Here is a 23,655-nt window from a genome sequence, read left to right as displayed (position 1 = left end):
ACAAATAATATTATTTTATTAATATTAAAGGTAAAGGTTTGTATAAGAGGTGTATTAAATTAAATTTTTAGCTATTTGATACTTTTCAGTTTTTGAAGTTGTTTTTTTTTAAATTTGTAGTTTTATTTTTTATGTTTTAGTGTCAGTTAATAATAATATATAATCAACCTGAATGAATACTCCAAATAAAAGCCGTATTTACAGTCAATACATGACATGACATAAAAACAATTATGTCATCCAGGTAGACAAAAATTTTCATATAAATGTTCATAAAGTGAAAACTACTGGGCCAAACTATGTAAACTTTTTATGGGACCTATTTCGCATCGAACAAAAGAAGAATTACATAAAAAAAATACCGATCGAATTGATTACCTCTTTTTCTTTGAAGTCGGTTAAAAACGGAACATATCGGCATCTGAAGGCGCATTAAACGTTATTTTGTTATTAAAGGTCTCTTAACTGTTGCACGTTTCCTCAAGGGGAAAGCTAAGCGGCCAAGTTATTGTTGGTCTGTTCTCTTGAACTGTCTTATTAATAAACGCAGTGTAAAGTAACTCCAATTTTTTTAACATATTTTTCACCTCTCCAACACGAAAAGGGCGCTATTATTACGTGAAAACGCGAGTTGCTGCGAAGCAAAAATGCTTTTTGCTGAATAACTTTACTTGGCGTTTATTATATATGAATATGAATGTTTTTTTCCGAATCGTGGATGTTTATTTGTATTTATGTATGTTTTAGTAAGTATATTGTATAAAATATATCGTTGTCTTGCATCCATGTACAGGCTATGCCTAGTGTTAAAATCATATTTAAGCGAAAGAGTTCAGATAGTTGATGTAAATGGCAAACGGTCTTCGGGTAAACCTGTGGGAATAGGTGTTCCACAGGGTTCTATTCTCGGTCCTTTCTTGTTTCTTATATATATTAACGATCTACCGTTTGTGGTAGATGATAGCCATGAGATTGTATTGTTTGTTGATGATACTTCACTTATTTTTAAAGTGAAGCGACGTGCGGATATTGATGACGAGGTAAGCAATGCACTCTCAAAGATAGTGCGTTGGTTTGAGACGAATAATCTGCACTTAAACAGTAAAAAAATCAAAGTGTTTACGGTTCATTACACCAAACACAGCGGAGGTACAAACCAACGTACTTATAAATGACCAGAGATTGGAACTTGTGGACACTACGGTCTTCTTGGGTATCACGTTAGATAAAAAGCTTCAGTGGGGTCCACATATTACCCATCTAGCAGATAGACTCAGCTCTGCGGCATATGCAGTTAGAAAGATTAGAGAGTACACGAGTGTTGCAACCGCTAGATTAGTGTACTTTAGTTATTTTCACAGCATCATGACGTATGGTATATTACTATGGGGTCATGCTGCTGACATTGATATAGTGTTTGCACTGCAAAAGAGAGCTGTTCGTGCTATATATCAGCTTGGTTATAGACAGTCTCTCAAAGCAAAATTTAAAGAAATAAATATTATGACTGTTCATTGTCAGTACACTTATGAAAATTTAATATATGTTCACAAGAATCGTCACCTTTTTGCTCTAAATAGTGATTTTCATTATTATAACACTAGAAATAAGGGATTGCTTGTAACTAATTCTAGTAGGCTTCATAAGATACATAATAGCTTTAAGGGTAAATGTAAACACTTTTACAATAAAGTCCCAGCCACTGTTCAGGCATTATCTATAAATAAATTTAAATGTTTTATAAAAAAATGGCTCTTTCGTAAATCCTATTACTCCACTGCTGAATATCTAAATGATCGGACAGCCTGGGACTAGATTGTGATTATTTTATAGCGATAGAAATGACTGTACAATATTGTATATTTTTATTGAAAAGAGCGCAAAAAAAAGAATGCTGGGAGAGTTTTTTGCGCCGCTTCTTCTCTCTCAGAGCGCCATTTGTTTCCGAAGCGGTAGTAGTATCTAGTAGTATAAGAAATGACATCAAAAAGAATTCTAAAGGAATCAATTTTGAGAAAATAAATGCCTTTTATGCCTTTAGTGCAAGTGGGGCAAGATAATTTGTCAATATTATTATTATTATTAATAAATAACTCAGTAAATGTCTTTGGTGACAACCTTTAACAAAAACTTTTAAAGTAAAGGTATATATAGTATTATAATATGTGCGGGGGCCGCAGGTGGGCGGAGGCCTGCTCGCGGTGGCCACTGCTCGTGAGGTTCAGGAGATGGACGTGTCGCTGCTGCTGAGTGACGGCGCGCGCTGGGCCGAGGACGAGTGCGAGGTGGACCTGCTGGCACTGGCCGCAGACCCCGCCGCGCTGCCTGACACCGGCTTCCTGCTGGTGCACCACAAGGACAAGTACACAAACACTTATTTACAACACACTTGCTCCTAACTTAGATGTTATAACATCACTTTTACACTTATCATTGGATATAGTTCCTGAAAAACGTTGGAAGCCACAAACATCGCATTTTAAGGAATTCGTGTTTAAAATTTACTATACAGGGTGGCCGAGAAGTTGACGTCCAAAGCTAAAATTTTAAAGCCTCATGGTGATGTGTATCCGAATCACCCCTATGTATGTTCTACGATTTTGCGTAGTTTAGGAGATAATAATTTTTTGCCCCTTTTATCCGCTTTTTTCACCTAATTGTGGCTTAAGACTTTTTTCTAATTTTTTAAACACTTAGTTATTTTTATTGATCATAATTATTAACTACAGTTGCAATAACCTCATAAGAAACTATGAATAGTTTAGACAATGCGGAACTAGTTTAGAATTGAGTCATAGATCAAGATTTTTTTTTGGTACCTTGAACATTTTCATGCATTTAGCTGGAGCAGTTATGAACTTACGACTGTTCCAAACCTGAGAACAATATTCAAGGGTGCGTCGAACATATGAACAGTATAGTATTTTAATGAGTTTTATGCTAGAAAATTTAGAACATATCCGTTTGATGAAACCAGAAGATTTCTTGGCCTTTTTAACTATATTATAGATGTGGTTTATATGTAAGTTTACTGTCATGTGTAACACCAAGGTCTCTAATTTCATTAACAGAATTAAGAACAACGCCCTTTATTTTAAATTTGTGTTCTATTATCATTTTAACACGTTTAGGTCTAGTTTATTAAGAAGACAGTATGCCTCAAATCTTTCCAAATCCGTTTAAAGAAGCTGACAATCTGAATCTCTGGTGATATTTGAGAATATTTTCATATCATCTGCATACAGCAAAAAATTTGATGTTTCAAAGCAATCGCCTACATCATTAATACATATATTAAATAATAGAGGGCCTAGTATTGAGCCTTGTGGCACTCCAGAACAAACAGTAATCCAAGAAGAGGCATATCATTTTACAACAACCTGTTGAGACCTATTTTCAATGTAAGAGGTGAACCATCTGAATAGATTTCTATGTATTCCAGCAAATTGAAGTTTCTGTAACAGTATGCAGTGATCAATTCGGTCAAATGCTTTACTAAAATCGGTGAAAAAGGGAAAAATAACGTTTCTATAAGCTGTTGGTAATGATTTACTATAGTTATAAATTTTGTGAATAAAAGCCGATCTAGTTTTAAATAAGCTAAATATTTTCATAAACTTTCGTACCCTTACCAAAAGTTTTTTTACTTCTCCGTAAAACAAGAAAACAGAATCCCGGATTTAATAGTAATTAATGTAGTATTTTATTTGATTAACGTGAGTGTTACACATCTAAATAAAACACTTTTTAAAGGATTACAACGCGTATAATTGTATCTGTCTCCCCGAAAACTTCTCTGAAAAGGATATAAAACGTCGGGTTAGCTAATATTTATTTATGCAAGTGTTATGTAATAAGGGGTATTAAAACACGAATGTCGAATGACGAATGCCGAGTGTGATAATAGTGTCACATGAGTACAAGACTATCAACAGTTGAATACAAGACTTTATCTACACCTATACTATAAATTTTCTATAAAAGAATCTGAAAGAGTTAGCTTTCTGCTAACAGTAAAAAAGCCAGTGCTAGTAATCATAATATCATCCAAAGGCGTGTTATTATGAAAACGGATGATATGATGATGTAATGGTCATTAGGACATTGGGTGTTTTAATGTTGGCAATAAGCTGTTTTAGAATCTTTAATACAGGATTGAAAGCATGGATGTAGATAAAATAATAATAAAAATGTAACTTTTATGTGTGTATTTACACTCGTCTTAATACTTTAAAAAATATTTTTTATTTTTTTATCTAAGTTGTAAATGTGTTCCAGTGGTTCAAACGCGGGCACCGGTAACAGTTCACCGCTCAACCCGAACGCACCGCAGATGCCGGTCGGTATGGCGAGCCAGACGGGCCGCGGCACCAGCGTGGTAAACAGTTTACGTACTACGATAGCGTTATATCTAACCCGCTTGTAACGTTATACAATATTACTCAATAATTATAGTATTATGTACAGTCAGTAAACTCGGGTCATGTTTGACGCTGACTTCTATAGAGCGTACTTAGAATTTGCTTACACTTTTCTTACGTTTGCTGAGTGTAAGCTTAGCATACATAATCTTTCATTTCGTTTTTTATAGTAATTTGACAGCTGATACTATGCTGAGCTTAATCCGAGACAGCCCAATGCAAACGTCAAGTTCGCGTTTTATCATACTCATCTAAGTTTTTCGTAAGTAAGGCCCGGTTTCCACCAAAGCGGAGAGGAGGGGAGACGAGAGGAGATTAGCAGCAAAGCGGTCACGTTATTTCCACCAAAGCGGAGAGGAGATGTGTAGCGGGGAGGAGATGTGAGTGTGTGGGAGCTCGAAATCAGTCAACTGATATCTACGAAAGGAAGACGTCTTGTTGTTACAAAAGTTATATTTTAATTTGCTTGAGGAAGAGGTAACAAACAGACCTAGCTGAAAATATAAAAAAATAAAATATCAACAAACACTTTATTACAATCTATATTATGCAAATGTAATTCTATAGGAATATTTTTGGACGGCTCCTTTTTGAGTTAACACGTCGCTTAACTACTAAAGTCGGTTAAAAATACGGGAGGACCGAAAAGTGTGCGAGACCCGGGGAGAAGGTGCGCCTGGCCGCCCGGCCCTTGCTCGCTCGCGGCACACAATCAAAGAAAAATGAGACATCTCCTCTCCTCTCCGCTTGATCCATTTCCACCGAAGCCAAATGGAGGGGAGATGTGGAAATAACGAAATCTGGTTGGTTATCAAAACGCATCTCTTCGCTTTGGTGGTAAGCGGGCCTAAAGTCTGAGTAAAATCTAAGTAAGCTCTATAGATCTCTGTCTGAGAATGCGCATGCCATACTCCTTTCTACGAACAATGACTACGAATTTCAATATGGTTAACATGTTTTATCAATATAAATTTTATACTATTAGAAATTTTTATGCATTTCAAATATTTTATCGTTAAATAAATCGTTATGTGTGTTGGTTTAAAACAATTTAGCCATTATAAAGATATAGTCCAAACCGTATGCGCACTCAAAACGAAGATTCTCTTATAATATAGATTTCTACGCCAGTTCTGTATATAATATGTATATAAAACGCATTATTCGGAATATAATAAAGATATCAGAAATTGGATCTAAAGCGTGTTTATAATATTCAATATTAGTTAAAATAATTTTGAACTGACAATAATATTATTGTTTTAAAAACAAATCGGTTTTATAATATCATTTATTTTGTTCTTTTTTTCTACATAATATATATTGATCTGGCTCCAAATTATATTGATCTCTAAGCTTAATTTTATTATCTTATTTATAGTCAGAAAATATGTTTGTATGCACAGTCATAGTCCGCATGGAGTTCTGAACAGATAATAAAAAGTGCGCTAGGTAATATGTCATAATGTCATTAAGTACCGTGTAACGAAACGAACCGATGGATCGCTGCTTGCTAAGATAGTTATATATTTATTCCTAGAGGGGCTGAGGTACTGAAGCAAACATAAATTTCAAAGTGTCACAAACAAATTTGCCTGACTATAATATTCATATATAATTAACTGAATTGTATATTATGGTGTAAAATGTGCTAAAACACTAAAAACAACTTCGATTTATTATTATTTTATGGGCAGAACTAACAGAATATTTAATACAATGTTGTCTCTAAGTGAACTAAACTTCGCAGCACGAGCGGCAGGCAAGCCATACAAAACTAAGTGGGCACGAAGCGTACGTTGTCACAGTACGTGAACGGTATATTCACTAACGACAATATATTGATACCGTATCGATGAACGACTTATATACATATTATAGTGTTAGAAACGGTCGACGCGTCGCTGAGTACTGACATTAGTATACTATAAGGGACAGGTTGCAATGAGTCAATTATAAACATCATATTAGTTTTACTCAGCCAACTTGTAAATTATCAAAATTCTAAGCATTAAAAAAACATCATAATTTTTACATATTAACCAAAAAACTAAAAAAATCTTTGGTTGAAAAGATATGAAATAACAAAAATCTTATTTTGCAAATTGAAAATGGAATAATTTTTATTAAATTAATGTATTGTCATCTGTCTTCGATAAATCGACGAAGTTTGAACTAAATCTGGTCGTTTGAAGTGGGTCGTACAAACAAACATACGCATATCACCTGTAGGTGAAGCTAATAAAAAGCGTTTAATAAAGGAGTTTTGTTTCTTTAATCATAGACAAGACATAAATAATAATTAGGTCATAATATAACATTTAATGTATGTACAATGTTAGTGTAGCGTGATTAACATATTAATGTGCTACAATTTCTAGTTTTGTTGTAGCCAAAAACATTTTTAGAATATGTTTACTATTAGAGCGAGTATTTTCTCATTGAGACACCGATGTGGTCTTCTGTTATAACAAAAGATAATTCTAGTTTGTTTTCATGTTTAATAATTAATGCTGTAAACATTTTTATTCATGTTTCAGTATAAATATGCTCCTAACATACAGTCTTACAATGACGTAGGTCAAGTAACATGTCGTTTGTTTGTGCTGTTATAATAATTGAAGACGCGAAATAAACATACACGATATGACCGGCTCAAGTACTTGGTTGTTATTTTGGCTGCTATGATTATTTAATAATATCTGCCACAGATATTTATTCTATGAAATCATTTTTTTGTTCAATTTTAATATATCATTATTATCATAACAAAATAATTAATAAAATGTACAAAAGCCAGAGTATATTAAGTCCTAGCGGTACAACATCATAAGATTAATATGTTTTACGAACGAGAAGTCCATCACAAACATTTAACATAAGGTAACTTTGAATATTATATAAACATACACATAGAGAAAATTAGATAAATTTTATGTACGCGTAAACGTGATGTTTAGTTAATATTAGGTTTTGACTTGATTAAATGTAACAAAGTTTTTAAGTAATGTCGAGGGTTGTTGCCTGTTTGTTGTTGCCTAAACCATGTTTAGCGCTCACGCACGCAACCAAGACCCGTAACGGCCGATAATACGGACGAGAATAGCATGGCGTGTTAACAATTCTTTGAGATCGATGACTATCATTATATAAAAGTAATAATTCATTCATTGATACGGTAGGTTGCTGGGTTATTGTACGGTGTGGGTGAAATGTAACCAAATATGTGTGGGCTGAGAGCTTCGCTTGACCAATATAAACTGACTCGACAATAACAATGCGTCGGAGACATTAAGAGAAGTTCCAATATCCCAAATGTTTTTCGCGGCGACATTTCTAGGTTTTAATCGAGTGTTGAACAGGTGAAGGGACTGCAGTTTCCTGGTTGTCATGACGCCCAGTACTGTCGCCTGGTGCTCCATCGCTCCAAGCTTCTCATGAGACCGGTCAGTGAATGCCGACACACCAACGTAGCCTGATCGCTCCACAACTTCAATATGCACTCAGCCAGATGCTTTAGTTCGATGTGTTAGATATAGCCGTCTTGAATCCTAATTTGTTTTTTTATTTTGTTTTCATCATCAACGTAGTCGTTTTTGTTGGCGATTATTTACATTCTTACGTTTTTTTTTTATCCGAAGAGTTGTCTTCGTCGATGATGTTTGATTTATTTTGTTACTCACGTCATTTTAGATATTGGAACTTTTTGTGGGCATTGCTTTTGATTTTGTTTTGTTTTTTCCTTGCAGCTAGTTAAAGCTATGTGTGCATTTTTTTCGAATTGCTGATGACGTATTGCGTCGCTGTTTATTTATGTGTAGTCCCCGTCACCACAATCTGTAAATTCATACTCCGACCAAGTCCAATTGAGTTGACTTTATGATTATTTATTATTGTTGCTGAGTAGAAGTTCTTTATTATTAAATTTATACCGTGTCGTGACGGGGACTATAATTGATTTATTACTGATATTGCAGTCATCTGTAGATTATATTATATTAATTATGATGTTGTATGCCAGGTGTTGAAACACAAGATTGATAATATCAAGCGCATGGCTGCTCATCCGTCCCAACCATTATGTAAGTATTACTTGTTTAAAAAAAAGTGTGTGTGTACTTATGTATGCACGCAAGAAGTTATACTTCTTTGGCCTAACAAAGCAAAAATCCTCAAAATTATTTATTCCTCGTGCTGTTCTACGTTTGTAGAAAGAACAATATTGTTAAAATCTTCCAACGATGGCTTTGACAATCAATTATTAAATAACGAATATGCTGTACGGGTTTGAACCCTTTGCCTATCCTAATAATGTACGAAGAAACCAAAAAAAAAACGAAAGTGGAAAACGTCAGAAAATTTTAGGAACTAACTTTACCCTGTTATTTTTGTGTTACAGTGATGCGCGCGCATCCCAAAATTTCACTCTCATCATTTGTTCATAACGCGCCTAAAGAAGTATAACTTCAAAAATTTAAATCGACATCGCTCCTCTAGTTTCTCTTAACATAGAAAGAACGGTTTGCTGTTGCCGTTTGGTTTCAGATGTTTTCAAATGTACAATATCATAATACTTCCAACAAGATTATAAGACTAGTTTAAGATCTGCGGACATATTTTAGTAACAAAGGCGGAATTAGGCTATGTCTACATGGTTACTGTGGCGCCTTATTTATATGCACTTTTTTTGTCAAATTAACTTCGTGTGTTTAACATTTAACATCTTCATTGCAATTTAATGGATACTCTTAATAGTTATTTAATTACAGATTAAGATTTATAATAATTGAGAGTTAATATGCGTTTCTCTTTGTAGGTACGTTTTATTTAACCTGAATAATATTTTGCATACAAACAAACTTGGCATGATGAATTTATTGTTATGCATTTACTTATAATGTTTGATTTTTATTTTTAACAGATATTTCATATATGTCTCGAGCGTCTTTTATCTCGAACAATATAATTAACTAATAGGGATTTAGTGAGCGAAATTAATTGGATTTTTTGAGGTACTATGTACCTAGTACAAACATTTTGGTGTTTTGTTTATTGCTATTTTTTAAGAATTTAAAGCTCTGTTCAAACTGAGTCTACTATCGCGGGACGCGGGACTCAAATCGCTCGCGCCGATTGTGTCAGCTAATTTGTATGGACGTGTTCAAATTGACGCGAGTAGTCGCTCAAGTTGAAGCGAAACAAGAGCGGGTCGCCCGGCCGGATTGTTTAATCTCACAATGCATGATGTTTCTCCGTTGAAAAACCAAAAATGACACGCGGGAAGTCGCGTCAGTATGAGAGGCGAGTGAATCACTCTAAGGCGCGTCCCGCGCGTTTTCCGCCTCGGTTTGAACAGAGCTTTAACACTGTAATTTTCCCGCTGACAGACAAGACTGTTCGTTCAATTATGAATTTTTTTTTAATGAAAATATGGGACGAGACCAGCAGGACGTTCAGCTGATGGTAATTGATACGCCCTGTCCATTACAATGCAGTGCCGCTCAGGATTCTTGAAAAGCCCAAAAATTCTGAGCGGCACTACGATTGCCGCCGTTGTGGTGCCCATAATCTGTGAGATGGAGCCCACTAGTCCCACACATGGTCCGTCAGTGCCCATACAATGTCGTCCGCGCAGACCTGACGGGCGGCGCCGACGGGTCCGTGCAGCTCTGGGAGTGGGCACACCCGTCGTGCGTGTGGTCTCCGCGCGCGCCCGGCGCCTTCGCCAAGGTGACGCGGGTGCGCTTCTCCGACTACGGCAACAAGTTCGCGGCCGCCGACGCCGACGGCAACCTCGCCATGTGGCAGCTGCACCCGTCAGCGCACACCGCCCTCGGACAGCCGCAGGCCTCGCCCAGGCCCTTCTTTGTCAGTACCTTGTATTACACAAATAATATTTGAAAACAAAATTTTATGAACGATGCGGGACTCGAACCCCCGTACTCGCCTTCTGTGCGAGAGCTCTTCCAACTGAGCTAACCGTTCAAGAGTCGTATCGTCATAAAATCTTGTATGCTTTGTTCAACTCTCAGGTTGTGGCTTCATCTACAGGATCTCCTTTACAGTTGATAACCTGCTCAACCCCAATATTTGCATATTAAGAAATTGTCTTGAGATGTCGCTCTTGCATATCTTTAAAAAAGTATCTTTATTATCTTTTTATAATTAATTTAATTCAAGAATAAACTGTACGTGCCATTTAATAAGTTAGCTAGACTTAAGGGCTCCTTCATCTTGGTTTTATTATCACATTTTACAATAAAATACAATATAATACAGTATATACTCAATGAGTAAAAATTCAAGAAATATATTAAAGCTTCTTTGACATACAAGGCTTATTATAGTATAGTAGATTATATAGAGGATAATGATGCATGGTGCTTGTCTGGTTCTACGTTAAGTTGTTAGTTTCTTATCAGTTCTTCTCCCTATGTCAAAGCCCCTTTACGAACTGATGTAGCTTCATGACGGTTACCAGGTGTTGTTGCAATATGTTATGTCATTTTTGTCTCCCTGTGATAATGAATATATTTTTATTTATTCATTGTTCTAAGATTGTTAGAAGCGGTCACCTGCTTGATATGAAGCGGTTACATCAACCCTAAAATATTCGCAGTGTGATAATATAAACTCATTACAAAACTACATAAGAAGTGTCGTATTACGAAAGGACACGGATGTATTCGTATATCGAATTGTTTGGCACGTACTATTCAGATTTCAGACTAGCTTCCTTAAAGTATTAGTGTTCAAAAATGATTAGGTACCTGATAAATAAGTTGTGTGAGTGGTCTCACGATTACTGTCGATACGATAGCACCTTAAACATTTTTTATGATTTATGAGTATATTTAAGTAAGGGACGAGACGAGCAGGATATTCAGCTGATGGTAATTGATACGGCCTGCCCATTACAATGCAGAGCCTGAGCGGCACTACAATTGCGCTCGTCACCTTGAGATAAAAGACGTTACGTCTCATTTTCCCAGTAATTTCACTAGCTATGGTGCCCTTCAGACTGAAACACAATAATGCTTATACATTACGGTAGAAATAGATGTCATTGTAGTTAATAATATACGTATTGTTTCAGACTCATCAATGCCACAGTAAAGGAATTAGCGACTTCGTTTTTCTCGGATCCTGTAGTTTAGTTGCCACAGGTAATTTATACAAATTATCTACATAAACTGGGCTTGTTTGGGTAATTTAATAAATGTTTTATTATAACAAGTTCTATGGGTACCAGACAAAAATATGACTAACACAATATAATTCCGTTGAACATTACTATATAGAAGATACCGGAAGACGCAGTGTTGGTAGGCCCCCACAAGATGGACCGACGATCTGGTGAAGATCGCCGGAATATATAAAAACTTAATAAATACAATAATATTATTATATATATATATATATATATATAGGCCCACATTCTAGCGCTCTACAAAGCGCAGGTCCGGCTACACATGGAGTATTGCTGTCATCTCTAGTCTGGCGCACCCCAGTATCAGCTCGATCCATTTGACCGCGTGCAACACAGAGCAGCTCGAATTGTCGGGGACCTAGTACTCTGTGAACGGCTGGATCACTTGGCGTTACGTAGAGACGTCACTTCATTGTGTGTCTTCTACCGCATTTGTTACGGGGAGTGTTCCGAAGAACTGTTCACCTGATGCCTGCTGCGGAATTCCACCTTTCGCACGACACGCCACAAGATCGGCACCATCTGGATGTGTGGCGGTCCTCCACAGTGCGGTTTTCAAGGAGCTTTCTTCCACGTACTACAAAGCTGTGGAATGAGCTTCCTTGTGCGGTGTTTCCGAGACGATACGACATGGGTACCTTCAAAAAAATCGCGTACACCTTCCTAAAAGGCCGGCAACGCTCCTGTGAATACTCTGGTGTTGCAAGAGAACGTAGGCGGCGGGGATCACTTAACACCAGGTGACCCGTACGCTCGTTTGTCCTCCTATTCCATAAAAAATAATAAACCAATATTATTCCATTACAGCTGGACACAGTTCCGAGAGTAAAAACGTTGCAATATGGGATACGTTGATGCCGATCAAGAAAGCATTAGTTGTTTGTGAGTATTGTTATATTTATTAATTTGGTTTTTCTGGGATTTACTTGATTAAGGACCGATTTTTCAATCCTTAGTTAAACAACTAGATATTCGAAATAATACGGATAGCGCAATTTCGGATTTTTCAACAGGCAGATAGTAGTTTTTCGAACGAGCAAAGACTATCGGGTGATTATATTTATCGGCCCCTTTGTGTGGCATCAGCAAGCAGTCGTTAGCTTGCAAACGGTACCTTTGTTAGAAGCCTGGAGCTGACGTCACTTAGTAACATATAACATTGCATCCCAGTGGGAGGCTCCTGTGCACTGGATGCTGGCTTCAAGAATCCAGAGCGGCGGGGCATTGTAATGTCAAAAAAAATAGAAAAATATGTGTTTTTTTATGAAAATAAGGGACGAGACGAGCAGGACGTTCAGCTTATAGTGATTGATACGCCCTGCCCATTACAATGCAGTGTCGTTCAGGATTCTTGAAAATCCCAAAAATTGTGAGCGGCACTACAACTGCGCTCGTCACCTTGAGACATAAGTGTGTAAGACATAAATGTCAAGTCTCATTTGCCCAGTAATTTCACTACTACTGGCTTCGGCGCCCTTCAGACCGAAACACAGTAATATTTACACATTAATGCTTCTCAGCAGAAATAGGCGCCATTGTGGTACCCGTAATCTAGCCGGCATCCTGTGCAAAGGTGCCTCCCACTGGTGTGTGCGTGCAAGTCACACACGCTAGAAGTGAAACTTCTGAAAAGTATTGAAAAAATAAACAGTCGCTTCATGTAAACTGTATATTTATAAAATACATAAAAAAAAGGAATTTGGATTATTGAAAACAATTCAAATTGCTTTTTTTTTTCAATGAGTATTTTAATCCGGGGTAGGGTGCGAAAGATTGAGTTGGAATTACCTAGGTAACACTGAAAATGTTTAGAAAATGAAAAACGGCTTAATGTAGAAAGTTGCTAATACTTTTATTGTTTTTCGAAGTAATCTCCGTTCCTCTCTACACATCGTCGCATTCGATGGAACCACTGAGAAAAGCAGTGGGCCCATCTTCTATGGCATTTTCGTACGCTTTCACCACATCTTCAGGGCTCGTAAAGCGAATACCTCGAATTTTATCTTTAGTTCTAGGGAATAAATAAAAGTAGCTGGGCGCCAGGTCACCAGGTCTGTCAAATATTCAACAGTCCGTTTTGCGGAGTGCGTTGAAGCAATGTCGTGGTGAAGGAGGATCCTGCTTCAAGGGCGCTGCTGTCAACAGGCAACCACCCTCTGAGCTGATTGTCTTTTGGTTTCGGGTTCTTAGCAATATATTCAGCTTTCATCATCTGTGACGATGTCAAATACAGCATTTGAGTCACCGCCGTTTAACTTATCTAACATTTGGCGACACCCGTCCATGCGAAGGTGTTTCTGGTCCTCGTTTAAAGTATGGGGAATCCATCTGGTACAAAGCTTCCTGACGCCTAAATGTTCGTGTAATATTTTTTTAACTTGACTCATACCAATGCCTAGGCTTGCCCGTATCTGCTGATAGATCACTCTCTTATCTTCCTCTATAATGTGTCGCACAGCACTGATGCTATCTTCAGTAGTCGCTGTTAAAGGACGTCCCTCACGCGGATCATCATTGAGATTGCTACGTCCACGCTTAAACTCGTTAAGCTAATTGTTAATAGTGGCACGAGATGGCTTCATTAAGAAATGCTAAGCGCAGCCTATCGTAGCTTTGTTGTTGAGTAAGCCCACAACGAAAGTCATAATAAATCATTGACCGAAAATTTTCTCACGTTAGGTTCATTTTCATGTGTAACAAGAGTTTTAGATTTGCCGCCAATTCACAAAAACAAATGACAAATGAATGCAATATACTACATTAGGTTACCAAAGAGATCTCAAATTGAAATACAAAAAAGTTTTCATTAGAAATTTTTCGAACTGGCCAGTTCTAAACATTTTCAGTGCTATCCGCGTAGAGTATCAGGATAAATGTAAGGTTTACTATTTTTCACCAAACTTAAAAATTATTTAATATTATAATGTAAACAATTATATTACTTAAATTACAAGTTCTGCAGCTTTACAAACCTCATAAACGTCGCTTGAAGCATACATTTTTCCACCTCTATCTCGTGTGCTTATTAATTTGTTGTACTCAAACTGTCACAGTTAACAAGTCAATGCAACCCATGCATTTTAAATGGTGACATAGAGATCTCACAACAAAACCAGCTATGTATCCAACTATTGGCTATATATAGGTATTCCCAAGCTTGGTTATAATCTAGTAAACGAGACATTATGCCTCCATTTTCTTCTGAGTTATTTATTATATACCGTCACTTTAATTCTCATTTGCATCATCAGTCCGTGAAGACAGTCGTTTTAATATTGTGAAGAAGAACACATAAAAATACTGATGTTTTCAAGTGTTTCGTGTTCGTGTTCATTAGCACATAGTTTATTGATTTCAACGATTTTAGTTCCATGTGGTACAACAATTTCCGAAATATGCCTTATAGTTGTTTGGCACTAGGGTGTTCATTATAACCACGCATATCGTACCCCCCCAAAAATCATGTTCCGCGGCGGCATTCTTGGATTTTAAAAATGATCCCAAATTCGTTCTTTGTACTCTCGAGAAAATCGGATACGATACCCATATTGTTCAAATCATAATTTTACGCGGCGGCCATCTTGGATTTCAAAAATTATCCCAAATTCGTTCTCTGCACTCTCGAAAACATCGGATACGATATCCATATTGTTGAAATCATAATTTTGCGCGGCGGCCATTTTGGATTTTAAAAATGATCCCAAATTCGTTCTCTGTACCGTCGATAACCATATTGTTGAAATCATAATTTTGCGCGGGGGCCATCTTGGATTTAAAAAATGATCCCAAATTCGTTCTCTGCACCCTCGAGAACCTCGCATACGATATCCATATTGTTGAAATCATAATTTTGCGCGGCGGCCATCTTGGATTTAAAAAATGATCCCAAATTCGTTGTCTGCACCCTCGAGAACCTCGGCTACGATATCCATATTGTTCAAAACATAATTTTGCACGACGGCCATCTTGGATTTAAAAAGTGATCCCAAATTCGTTCTCTGTGCACCCTTCAGAACCTTCGATAGGATATCCTGATATTGTTGAAATCATAATTTGGCGCGTCGACCTAAATAAAAGTTTTATTTATTTATTTATTTATTTATTCAGGAAGAAAACAGTCTTTTACAATAGTGAGCTACAAATATACATAAACTAGAAGACAAAACAGTTCCATAAATTAAATACTAATTATGTTTACAATGGACAATAATGCAAAACAAATAACAACAAACAACATAGATATTTTAAACCAAAAGTAAAAACTACAAAATTACAATGTACAAAACGAAAATTTAAACAGTTATAAGAGTATAGTTAAGAACAGGACACAACAACAATGATTTTATTATTTAGTGTTATTAATTTTTTAAATTGAGTATAATGTCACCTACTATTTTCTTATATTTTTGTATATTTAATGAAAATATTTCAATTTCAGTAAGATGTTTATTGTACAAACTACAAGAGCGCCTCACAAATGTATTTCCTGCATAATTGCTTTTATAAGATGATACATAAAATGTAATCTTAGAACGAATGGAGATTCACGGTGTTATAAATTTAATTAGATTTAACAAGGATGCCGAGTCAAGTTAATTAGTGGGGATATTCTGTGCCTTTGTAACGCAGTGGCATAATCGATAAAAATATGCCCAGTCCGGTATTCCAATGATCTTAAGAACTTATTTTGTATACCTTCAATACGAGCGATATGAAGCTCGTACTGAGGGTTCGAAATAACGCAAGCAAACTCGAGGATACTGCGGATGAAAGCGTAGTAAAGAATTTTGAGTGTATTTGGTTGCCTAAATGGTTTTGACAGACGTAATACCATTCCTAATTGCTTATAAGCCTTAGAGGAAATGTTGTCGATATGTAGATTAAAGTTTAATTGAGAATTAAGGGTTACACCTAGGTCCTTAAATACTATTGACTTGTACTAGTAGTTTCTTACTAGAAAGAAAGTAATCAAAAACAATTAAATTACGTTTCCGGGCAAATGTTATTGAATAACATTTATCAGGATTCATAAACAGTTGGTCATTTTCAAAAAATAATTCAAATCTTTGTAAGTTTGATTGTAACTGAACGTAATCTTCTCGAGATTTGATTATTTTATATATCTTTGTATCATCTGCATAGAGCAAATGATGAGAGTTTCTAAAACACATCTCTATATTATTAACGTACAGTATAAACATAAAAGGCCCTAAATGTGAGCCCTGTGGTATATCCGAAGAGATTTCAAGGTACCTAGATGTATAACCCTTTAGTGCAACAGCTTGGCTACGATTGGAAATATAAGAAATCAACCAACGAAGTAAGTCACCGTGTATACCGAATTTCGACAATTTATTAATTAGCGTGGTATGGTTTAATTTATCGAAAGCTTTGGAAAAATACGTATACACCGCATCAACTTCATATCCTGAATCCATAGCATTAAGGATATAATCTGTATATAATACAAGATTGGTTTTATTAATAAAAGCGCCTCCATTGTGTCGCTTTTTCGTTTCATCGAGTCTCAAATCACAACGATTCAAAAGTAGTTTCAATTCAATAAAATAATACATAGAAGTATAATGCTATACATATAAATAGATAAATATTAAATAATATGTAATGATATTGTCACTCCCTGTAAAAAATAATAGATATAAATCATTTTTCGTACTTTCAAATTAATGAATTGAAAAGATAAGACAAACGTTGGTATTGTATCTGCCAGCTTCACCTGACAGCTATCAACACTGTCATATTGACAACAAAAACAAAATGACGCGTAACCGAAAATCGTGACGATTAACTTCAACTTAAGAAGTTTCACTTCAATAACCCCGTCCCCATTTAAACTTGTAAGGTTATAGTCGTAGTGATAATAACAATGTGTGCGGTAGCGTGGACGTGCCACGAGGGCGGAGCGTCGTGCGTGTCGTGGGCGGGCGGCGGCGGCGTGTTGCTGTCGGGCGGCCGGCGGGGCGACGTGCTGGTGTGGGACCTGCGGACACGCGCGCCGCGCCACAAGCTGCACGCGCACCACGCGCCCGTCAAGTGTCTGGCGCTCTCGCCGCACGAGGACGTGTACGCGATCGGCGCCGCCGACGGCGACATCAAGGTACGCACGCCCACACACACACACACCTGCCTTATATTAATAACGTGCTGGTGTGGGACCTGCGGACACGCGCGCCGCGCCACAAGCTGCACGCGCACCACGCGCCCGTCAAGTGTCTGGCGCTCTCGCCGCACGAGGACGTGTACGCGATCGGCGCCGCCGACGGCGACATCAAGGTACGCACGCCCACACACACACACACCTGCCTTATATTAATAACGTGCTGGTGTGGGACCTGCGGACACGCGCGCCGCGCCACAAGCTGCACGCGCACCACGCGCCCGTCAAGTGTCTGGCGCTCTCGCCGCACGAGGACGTGTACGCGATCGGCGCCGCCGACGGCGACATCAAGGTACGCACGCCCACACACACACACACCTGCCTTATATTAATAACGTGCTGGTGTGGGACCTGCGGACACGCGCGCCGCGCCACAAGCTGCACGCGCACCACGCGCCCGTCAAGTGTCTGGCGCTCTCGCCGCACGAGGACGTGTACGCGATCGGCGCCGCCGACGGCGACATCAAGGTACGCACGCCCACACACACACACACCTGCCTTATATTAATAACGTGCTGGTGTGGGACCTGCGGACACGCGCGCCGCGCCACAAGCTGCACGCGCACCACGCGCCCGTCAAGTGTCTGGCGCTCTCGCCGCACGAGGACGTGTACGCGATCGGCGCCGCCGACGGCGACATCAAGGTACGCACGCCCACACACACACACACCTGCCTTATATTAATAACGTGCTGGTGTGGGACCTGCGGACACGCGCGCCGCGCCACAAGCTGCACGCGCACCACGCGCCCGTCAAGTGTCTGGCGCTCTCGCCGCACGAGGACGTGTACGCGATCGGCGCCGCCGACGGCGACATCAAGGTACGCACGCCCACACACACACACACCTGCCTTATATTAATAACGTGCTGGTGTGGGACCTGCGGACACGCGCGCCGCGCCACAAGCTGCACGCGCACCACGCGCCCGTCAAGTGTCTGGCGCTCTCGCCGCACGAGGACGTGTACGCGATCGGCGCCGCCGACGGCGACATCAAGGTACGCACGCCCACACACACACACACCTGCCTTATATTAATAACGTGCTGGTGTGGGACCTGCGGACACGCGCGCCGCGCCACAAGCTGCACGCGCACCACGCGCCCGTCAAGTGTCTGGCGCTCTCGCCGCACGAGGACGTGTACGCGATCGGCGCCGCCGACGGCGACATCAAGGTACGCACGCCCACACACACACACACCTGCCTTATATTAATAACGTGCTGGTGTGGGACCTGCGGACACGCGCGCCGCGCCACAAGCTGCACGCGCACCACGCGCCCGTCAAGTGTCTGGCGCTCTCGCCGCACGAGGACGTGTACGCGATCGGCGCCGCCGACGGCGACATCAAGGTACGCACGCCCACACACACACACACCTGCCTTATATTAATAACGTGCTGGTGTGGGACCTGCGGACACGCGCGCCGCGCCACAAGCTGCACGCGCACCACGCGCCCGTCAAGTGTCTGGCGCTCTCGCCGCACGAGGACGTGTACGCGATCGGCGCCGCCGACGGCGACATCAAGGTACGCACGCCCACACACACACACACCTGCCTTATATTAATAACGTGCTGGTGTGGGACCTGCGGACACGCGCGCCGCGCCACAAGCTGCACGCGCACCACGCGCCCGTCAAGTGTCTGGCGCTCTCGCCGCACGAGGACGTGTACGCGATCGGCGCCGCCGACGGCGACATCAAGGTACGCACGCCCACACACACACACACCTGCCTTATATTAATAACGTGCTGGTGTGGGACCTGCGGACACGCGCGCCGCGCCACAAGCTGCACGCGCACCACGCGCCCGTCAAGTGTCTGGCGCTCTCGCCGCACGAGGACGTGTACGCGATCGGCGCCGCCGACGGCGACATCAAGGTACGCACGCCCACACACACACACACCTGCCTTATATTAATAACGTGCTGGTGTGGGACCTGCGGACACGCGCGCCGCGCCACAAGCTGCACGCGCACCACGCGCCCGTCAAGTGTCTGGCGCTCTCGCCGCACGAGGACGTGTACGCGATCGGCGCCGCCGACGGCGACATCAAGGTACGCACGCCCACACACACACACACCTGCCTTATATTAATAACGTGCTGGTGTGGGACCTGCGGACACGCGCGCCGCGCCACAAGCTGCACGCGCACCACGCGCCCGTCAAGTGTCTGGCGCTCTCGCCGCACGAGGACGTGTACGCGATCGGCGCCGCCGACGGCGACATCAAGGTACGCACGCCCACACACACACACACCTGCCTTATATTAATAACGTGCTGGTGTGGGACCTGCGGACACGCGCGCCGCGCCACAAGCTGCACGCGCACCACGCGCCCGTCAAGTGTCTGGCGCTCTCGCCGCACGAGGACGTGTACGCGATCGGCGCCGCCGACGGCGACATCAAGGTACGCACGCCCACACACATATGAATAAGTAATAGGCGGTCGCTTAATTCCAAAGGTGTAGTAGTAACATATTATCTGAGATCATGTTGACTTATTATTGGTACTATATTCCAGGTATTCAGTCTCTCCTCGCACCAGCTGCTGCACACGTTCGCGGGCGAACATGCTCGCAGTTCATTCTTCAAGCACATAGGTCAGGGGGTCACGCAGATACACATAGGTGAGTTCAATGATTACTTTAGCTTCCCCGATATTTCGATTTAATTTTCTAATAGCACTTCTGCAAATTCAATAGCACTAACAGGTTTTTTAGTTTGTACAGCACACGGGCGCCCGATATATTTTTATTATCTTGGACAGAGGATGTGCTGGTATATCTGTCGCACGGAAATGATAATAACAGAGATTTGGTAAATTCCCTAAGTGATGTGATCAAATCACGGAGTATGTTTAAAGAACAACAGGATTTTATCATTTCTCTAAACAAATCTAGTGATTTGATCAAATACCAGGGTTGGTTCCGTGAAATGGCAATGAGTGACGCGACTAGAAGAACTTTGGATGCAAAAGCTAGCGAAATGAGCATCAAGCTTGAGTTATAACCCGACTCGGAGAGGTTAGGTGGAAACCCATTCGTGGTTCCCCTCTCACCCCCCTCCACCTGCGACACGAATAAATTCTTAACAAATTATTTATTTATTATTATATCTAAGTCTTACCAAATGAACCTTATAAATAAATACCAAAGAAAATACTTTTTGTTGTTTCACGTAACCCATTCTGGCATTAGGTCAAATCACTAGATTTGTTTCGAGAAATGATAAAACCGTTCTGTTTTTTAACATCCTCCGAGATTTGACCAAATCACTGTTATAAAAACAGTCCCCGCGACATATCTATTGATAATGATATCGACTCATACTTAGTTTTTTAAATTTGACAGCATGAATTTCGACCTGGTAGATCAACTACATCGAATCTTGTGGATTCCGTTAGTGACATTACTCAAGCATTCACAGATGGCCATGAATTGCATGCTATTTACACTGATTTATCAAAAGCCTTCGATGTGGTTGACCACGTACTGCTCATAGAATAAATTGGTCACGCAGGAATATGTGGCTCTCTACTGCGGTGGTGCGAATCCTATCCTAACCGTTCCCAGATTGTAAAGATCCGTGGCTTTCCGGACGTGGATCCGTCAATTTCAAGAACAGTGTCATCAGGGGTTCCACAGGGCTCCCATTTAGGGTCCTTTTTTTCTTGATTGTGTGATTGTGAACTAGCGACTAAAGCGACTTAATTAAAATCCAAATATCAAATGTTTGGAGACGACTTAAAAATTTATCGAGAAATTCAATCTGCAGAAGATACGATCATATTACAAAGTAATCTTGATATCTGCGATTGGTGTGTTAGTAATGGGATGGTCTTAAATTCCTCAAATTGTTTTTACTTAAACTTTTCTCGAAACTGCAATTCATCACTACTTACTTACTTCATAAATGCGTGTCCATTAACAAAAGTTTGTACAATGCAAGATTTAGGCGTCATAGTTGACACAAAATTAGATTTTAGAGAAGACATTGACTACATTTCCATAAAGGCATCTCGTCTTTCAGGTTTTGTGATAAGACAAACTAAATTTTTCAAAGACGCTGATGTGACAAAATACTTTTTAACAGCTACGTGCGTAGATTTTAGAATATTGCAGTCCGGTATGGAACCCTTCTCACATTATTCATATTAAGAGGTTAGAACAGGTACAGTCGAGATTTTTATATCATCTCTCATTTTCAAGTAATCTTTGTCGTCGGTTAGACTGCTACGAATCTAGACTTGTGCATTTTGGCATAACGTCTCTTGTACAGCGTAGGAACGTTTCAAACCTTGTCTTTTAACACAAACTGATTCATGGCACATAGACAGTCCTCTATTATTAAGTAAAATTAGCTTAGCTGTCCCATGACATAGCAGCCGTATTATTAATAGGAAAACGTTCAGTCTACCCACAACACGCACAAATTGTGGTCAACATTCTAGTTTATATCGCATTTGTTCTCTGTATAATGAAGTCTGTCAGAAGGTAGAATTATTCAATCCGTCAGTCCCTCGGTTCAGAAAACTTCTGCTAGAAAAGGCGGATTATTGGTTTGGGGAGTGTGGGGTTGAATTGTGTTCATCTATAGCTTAAGTTATTGTTTTTAGTTTGATATAAGATCTAGAATACATTTAAAAGCATCCTGTGTTCACTTCCAGAAGGAGGCACTCGCTCCTACATGTTAACGTATTGTTCTGTTTTATACAATATTAAGAATGTATCCCGTTTAGTAGAGCCGTCTTAAGAATGACGGCTTTATACCGACTATATGCCTGGCAAACACTGCAATAGTAATAATGTTTTCTTAAACACCATATTCAATAAATTGAAAGCAATGATCAAAGTTTCTAATATTTTTCAGCATTCTAAATTTGAATTCAAGAAATAAAGTTAGTTTTCAATTTGTAAAAATATTAGGACCAGATTAGTTGGATAACTTTTTTTCTGCACAAAACAGCAAATTCATAAATTAATCTCTAAAATATATATATTATATATATATCAGGAACGTCACAGCCACATGCAAAGCTATGTAGTATGTTTCTATAGTCTGTGGTCGCTTGCTATGTTATATTTCATATCTGAGACTAGGTTGTCTTACTCATAACTATATGAACGTTGATCACACAGACAACGCGGGCCGGATGTTCTCGTGCGGCGCAGACGGCACTATGAAGGTCCGCAAGCTGCCAGACCGCGAGGCGCGCACTCGCGCCGCTGACACGCATCACGTCAACTACGCCACATAAATAAGTATACACAACTCGTATATAAAGATTGAAATATATTTATGCAGTGTTAGATGTTTTAAATATTTAATATTTTTAAAAAATTTTTAGACTTTAATTTTAGGAAAATCAATACCTACAGTGGTAGACTTTTATGAAAGAGGAAGAAAAGAGAGTGTACCGGTCACCGGTGTTAAGTGATCACCGCCGCCCACATTTCCCATGCAACACCAGAGGAATCTCAGGAGCGTTGCCAGCCTTTAAGGAAGGTGTACGCGCTTTTTTGATCGTCCCATGTCGTATCGTCCCGGAAACATTGCACAAGGAAGCTCATTCCACATCTTTGTTGTACGTGGAAGAAAGTTCCTTGAAATATAAGAAACACTTTTAATAATAAGATTTAATTACATTAGATAAATCTATGTCATGAATAATTAATTTCATTTAATAGCTTGGTTTTGAACGACCCATACTTAACCTGTGTCATCGTTTTTAAGCCATATTTGTTATTTAGTCTTTACACACGTCTTTTTAACTTTTAATTTTCGTTAACGGTGCTTTGAATGGATTCTTAGATTTATCGGTCCAATTAAATCACGTATATCTAGAGTAT

At 39.7% G+C, this 23,655-nt stretch overlaps 1 protein-coding gene across 1 annotated transcript in view; it reads left to right on the top strand.

The window, feature by feature from the left end:
* The window catches only part of LOC126973081 (dmX-like protein 1), a 31,217-nt gene that overhangs the window by 5,789 nt on the left and 1,773 nt on the right, over nucleotides 1-23,655 (top strand). Inside the window, exons 8-17 of the mRNA XM_050820209.1 lie at nucleotides 2,181-2,362; nucleotides 4,279-4,378; nucleotides 7,784-7,867; nucleotides 8,443-8,503; nucleotides 10,057-10,289; nucleotides 11,518-11,587; nucleotides 12,439-12,513; nucleotides 17,532-17,749; nucleotides 20,328-20,433; nucleotides 22,945-23,067. Of these exons, the coding sequence (XP_050676166.1) occupies nucleotides 2,181-2,362; nucleotides 4,279-4,378; nucleotides 7,784-7,867; nucleotides 8,443-8,503; nucleotides 10,057-10,289; nucleotides 11,518-11,587; nucleotides 12,439-12,513; nucleotides 17,532-17,749; nucleotides 20,328-20,433; nucleotides 22,945-23,063 (1,248 nt within the window). The 3' untranslated portion in view covers nucleotides 23,064-23,067. The remainder of the gene's footprint in view (nucleotides 1-2,180; nucleotides 2,363-4,278; nucleotides 4,379-7,783; nucleotides 7,868-8,442; nucleotides 8,504-10,056; nucleotides 10,290-11,517; nucleotides 11,588-12,438; nucleotides 12,514-17,531; nucleotides 17,750-20,327; nucleotides 20,434-22,944; nucleotides 23,068-23,655) is intronic.

This window comes from Leptidea sinapis, chromosome 28 (assembly GCF_905404315.1).
Source record: "Leptidea sinapis chromosome 28, ilLepSina1.1, whole genome shotgun sequence".
Taxonomy (NCBI): domain Eukaryota; kingdom Metazoa; phylum Arthropoda; class Insecta; order Lepidoptera; family Pieridae; genus Leptidea; species Leptidea sinapis.
Note: the sequence above shows the minus strand (reverse complement) of the source record. Positions and strands in the feature narration are given on the sequence as shown.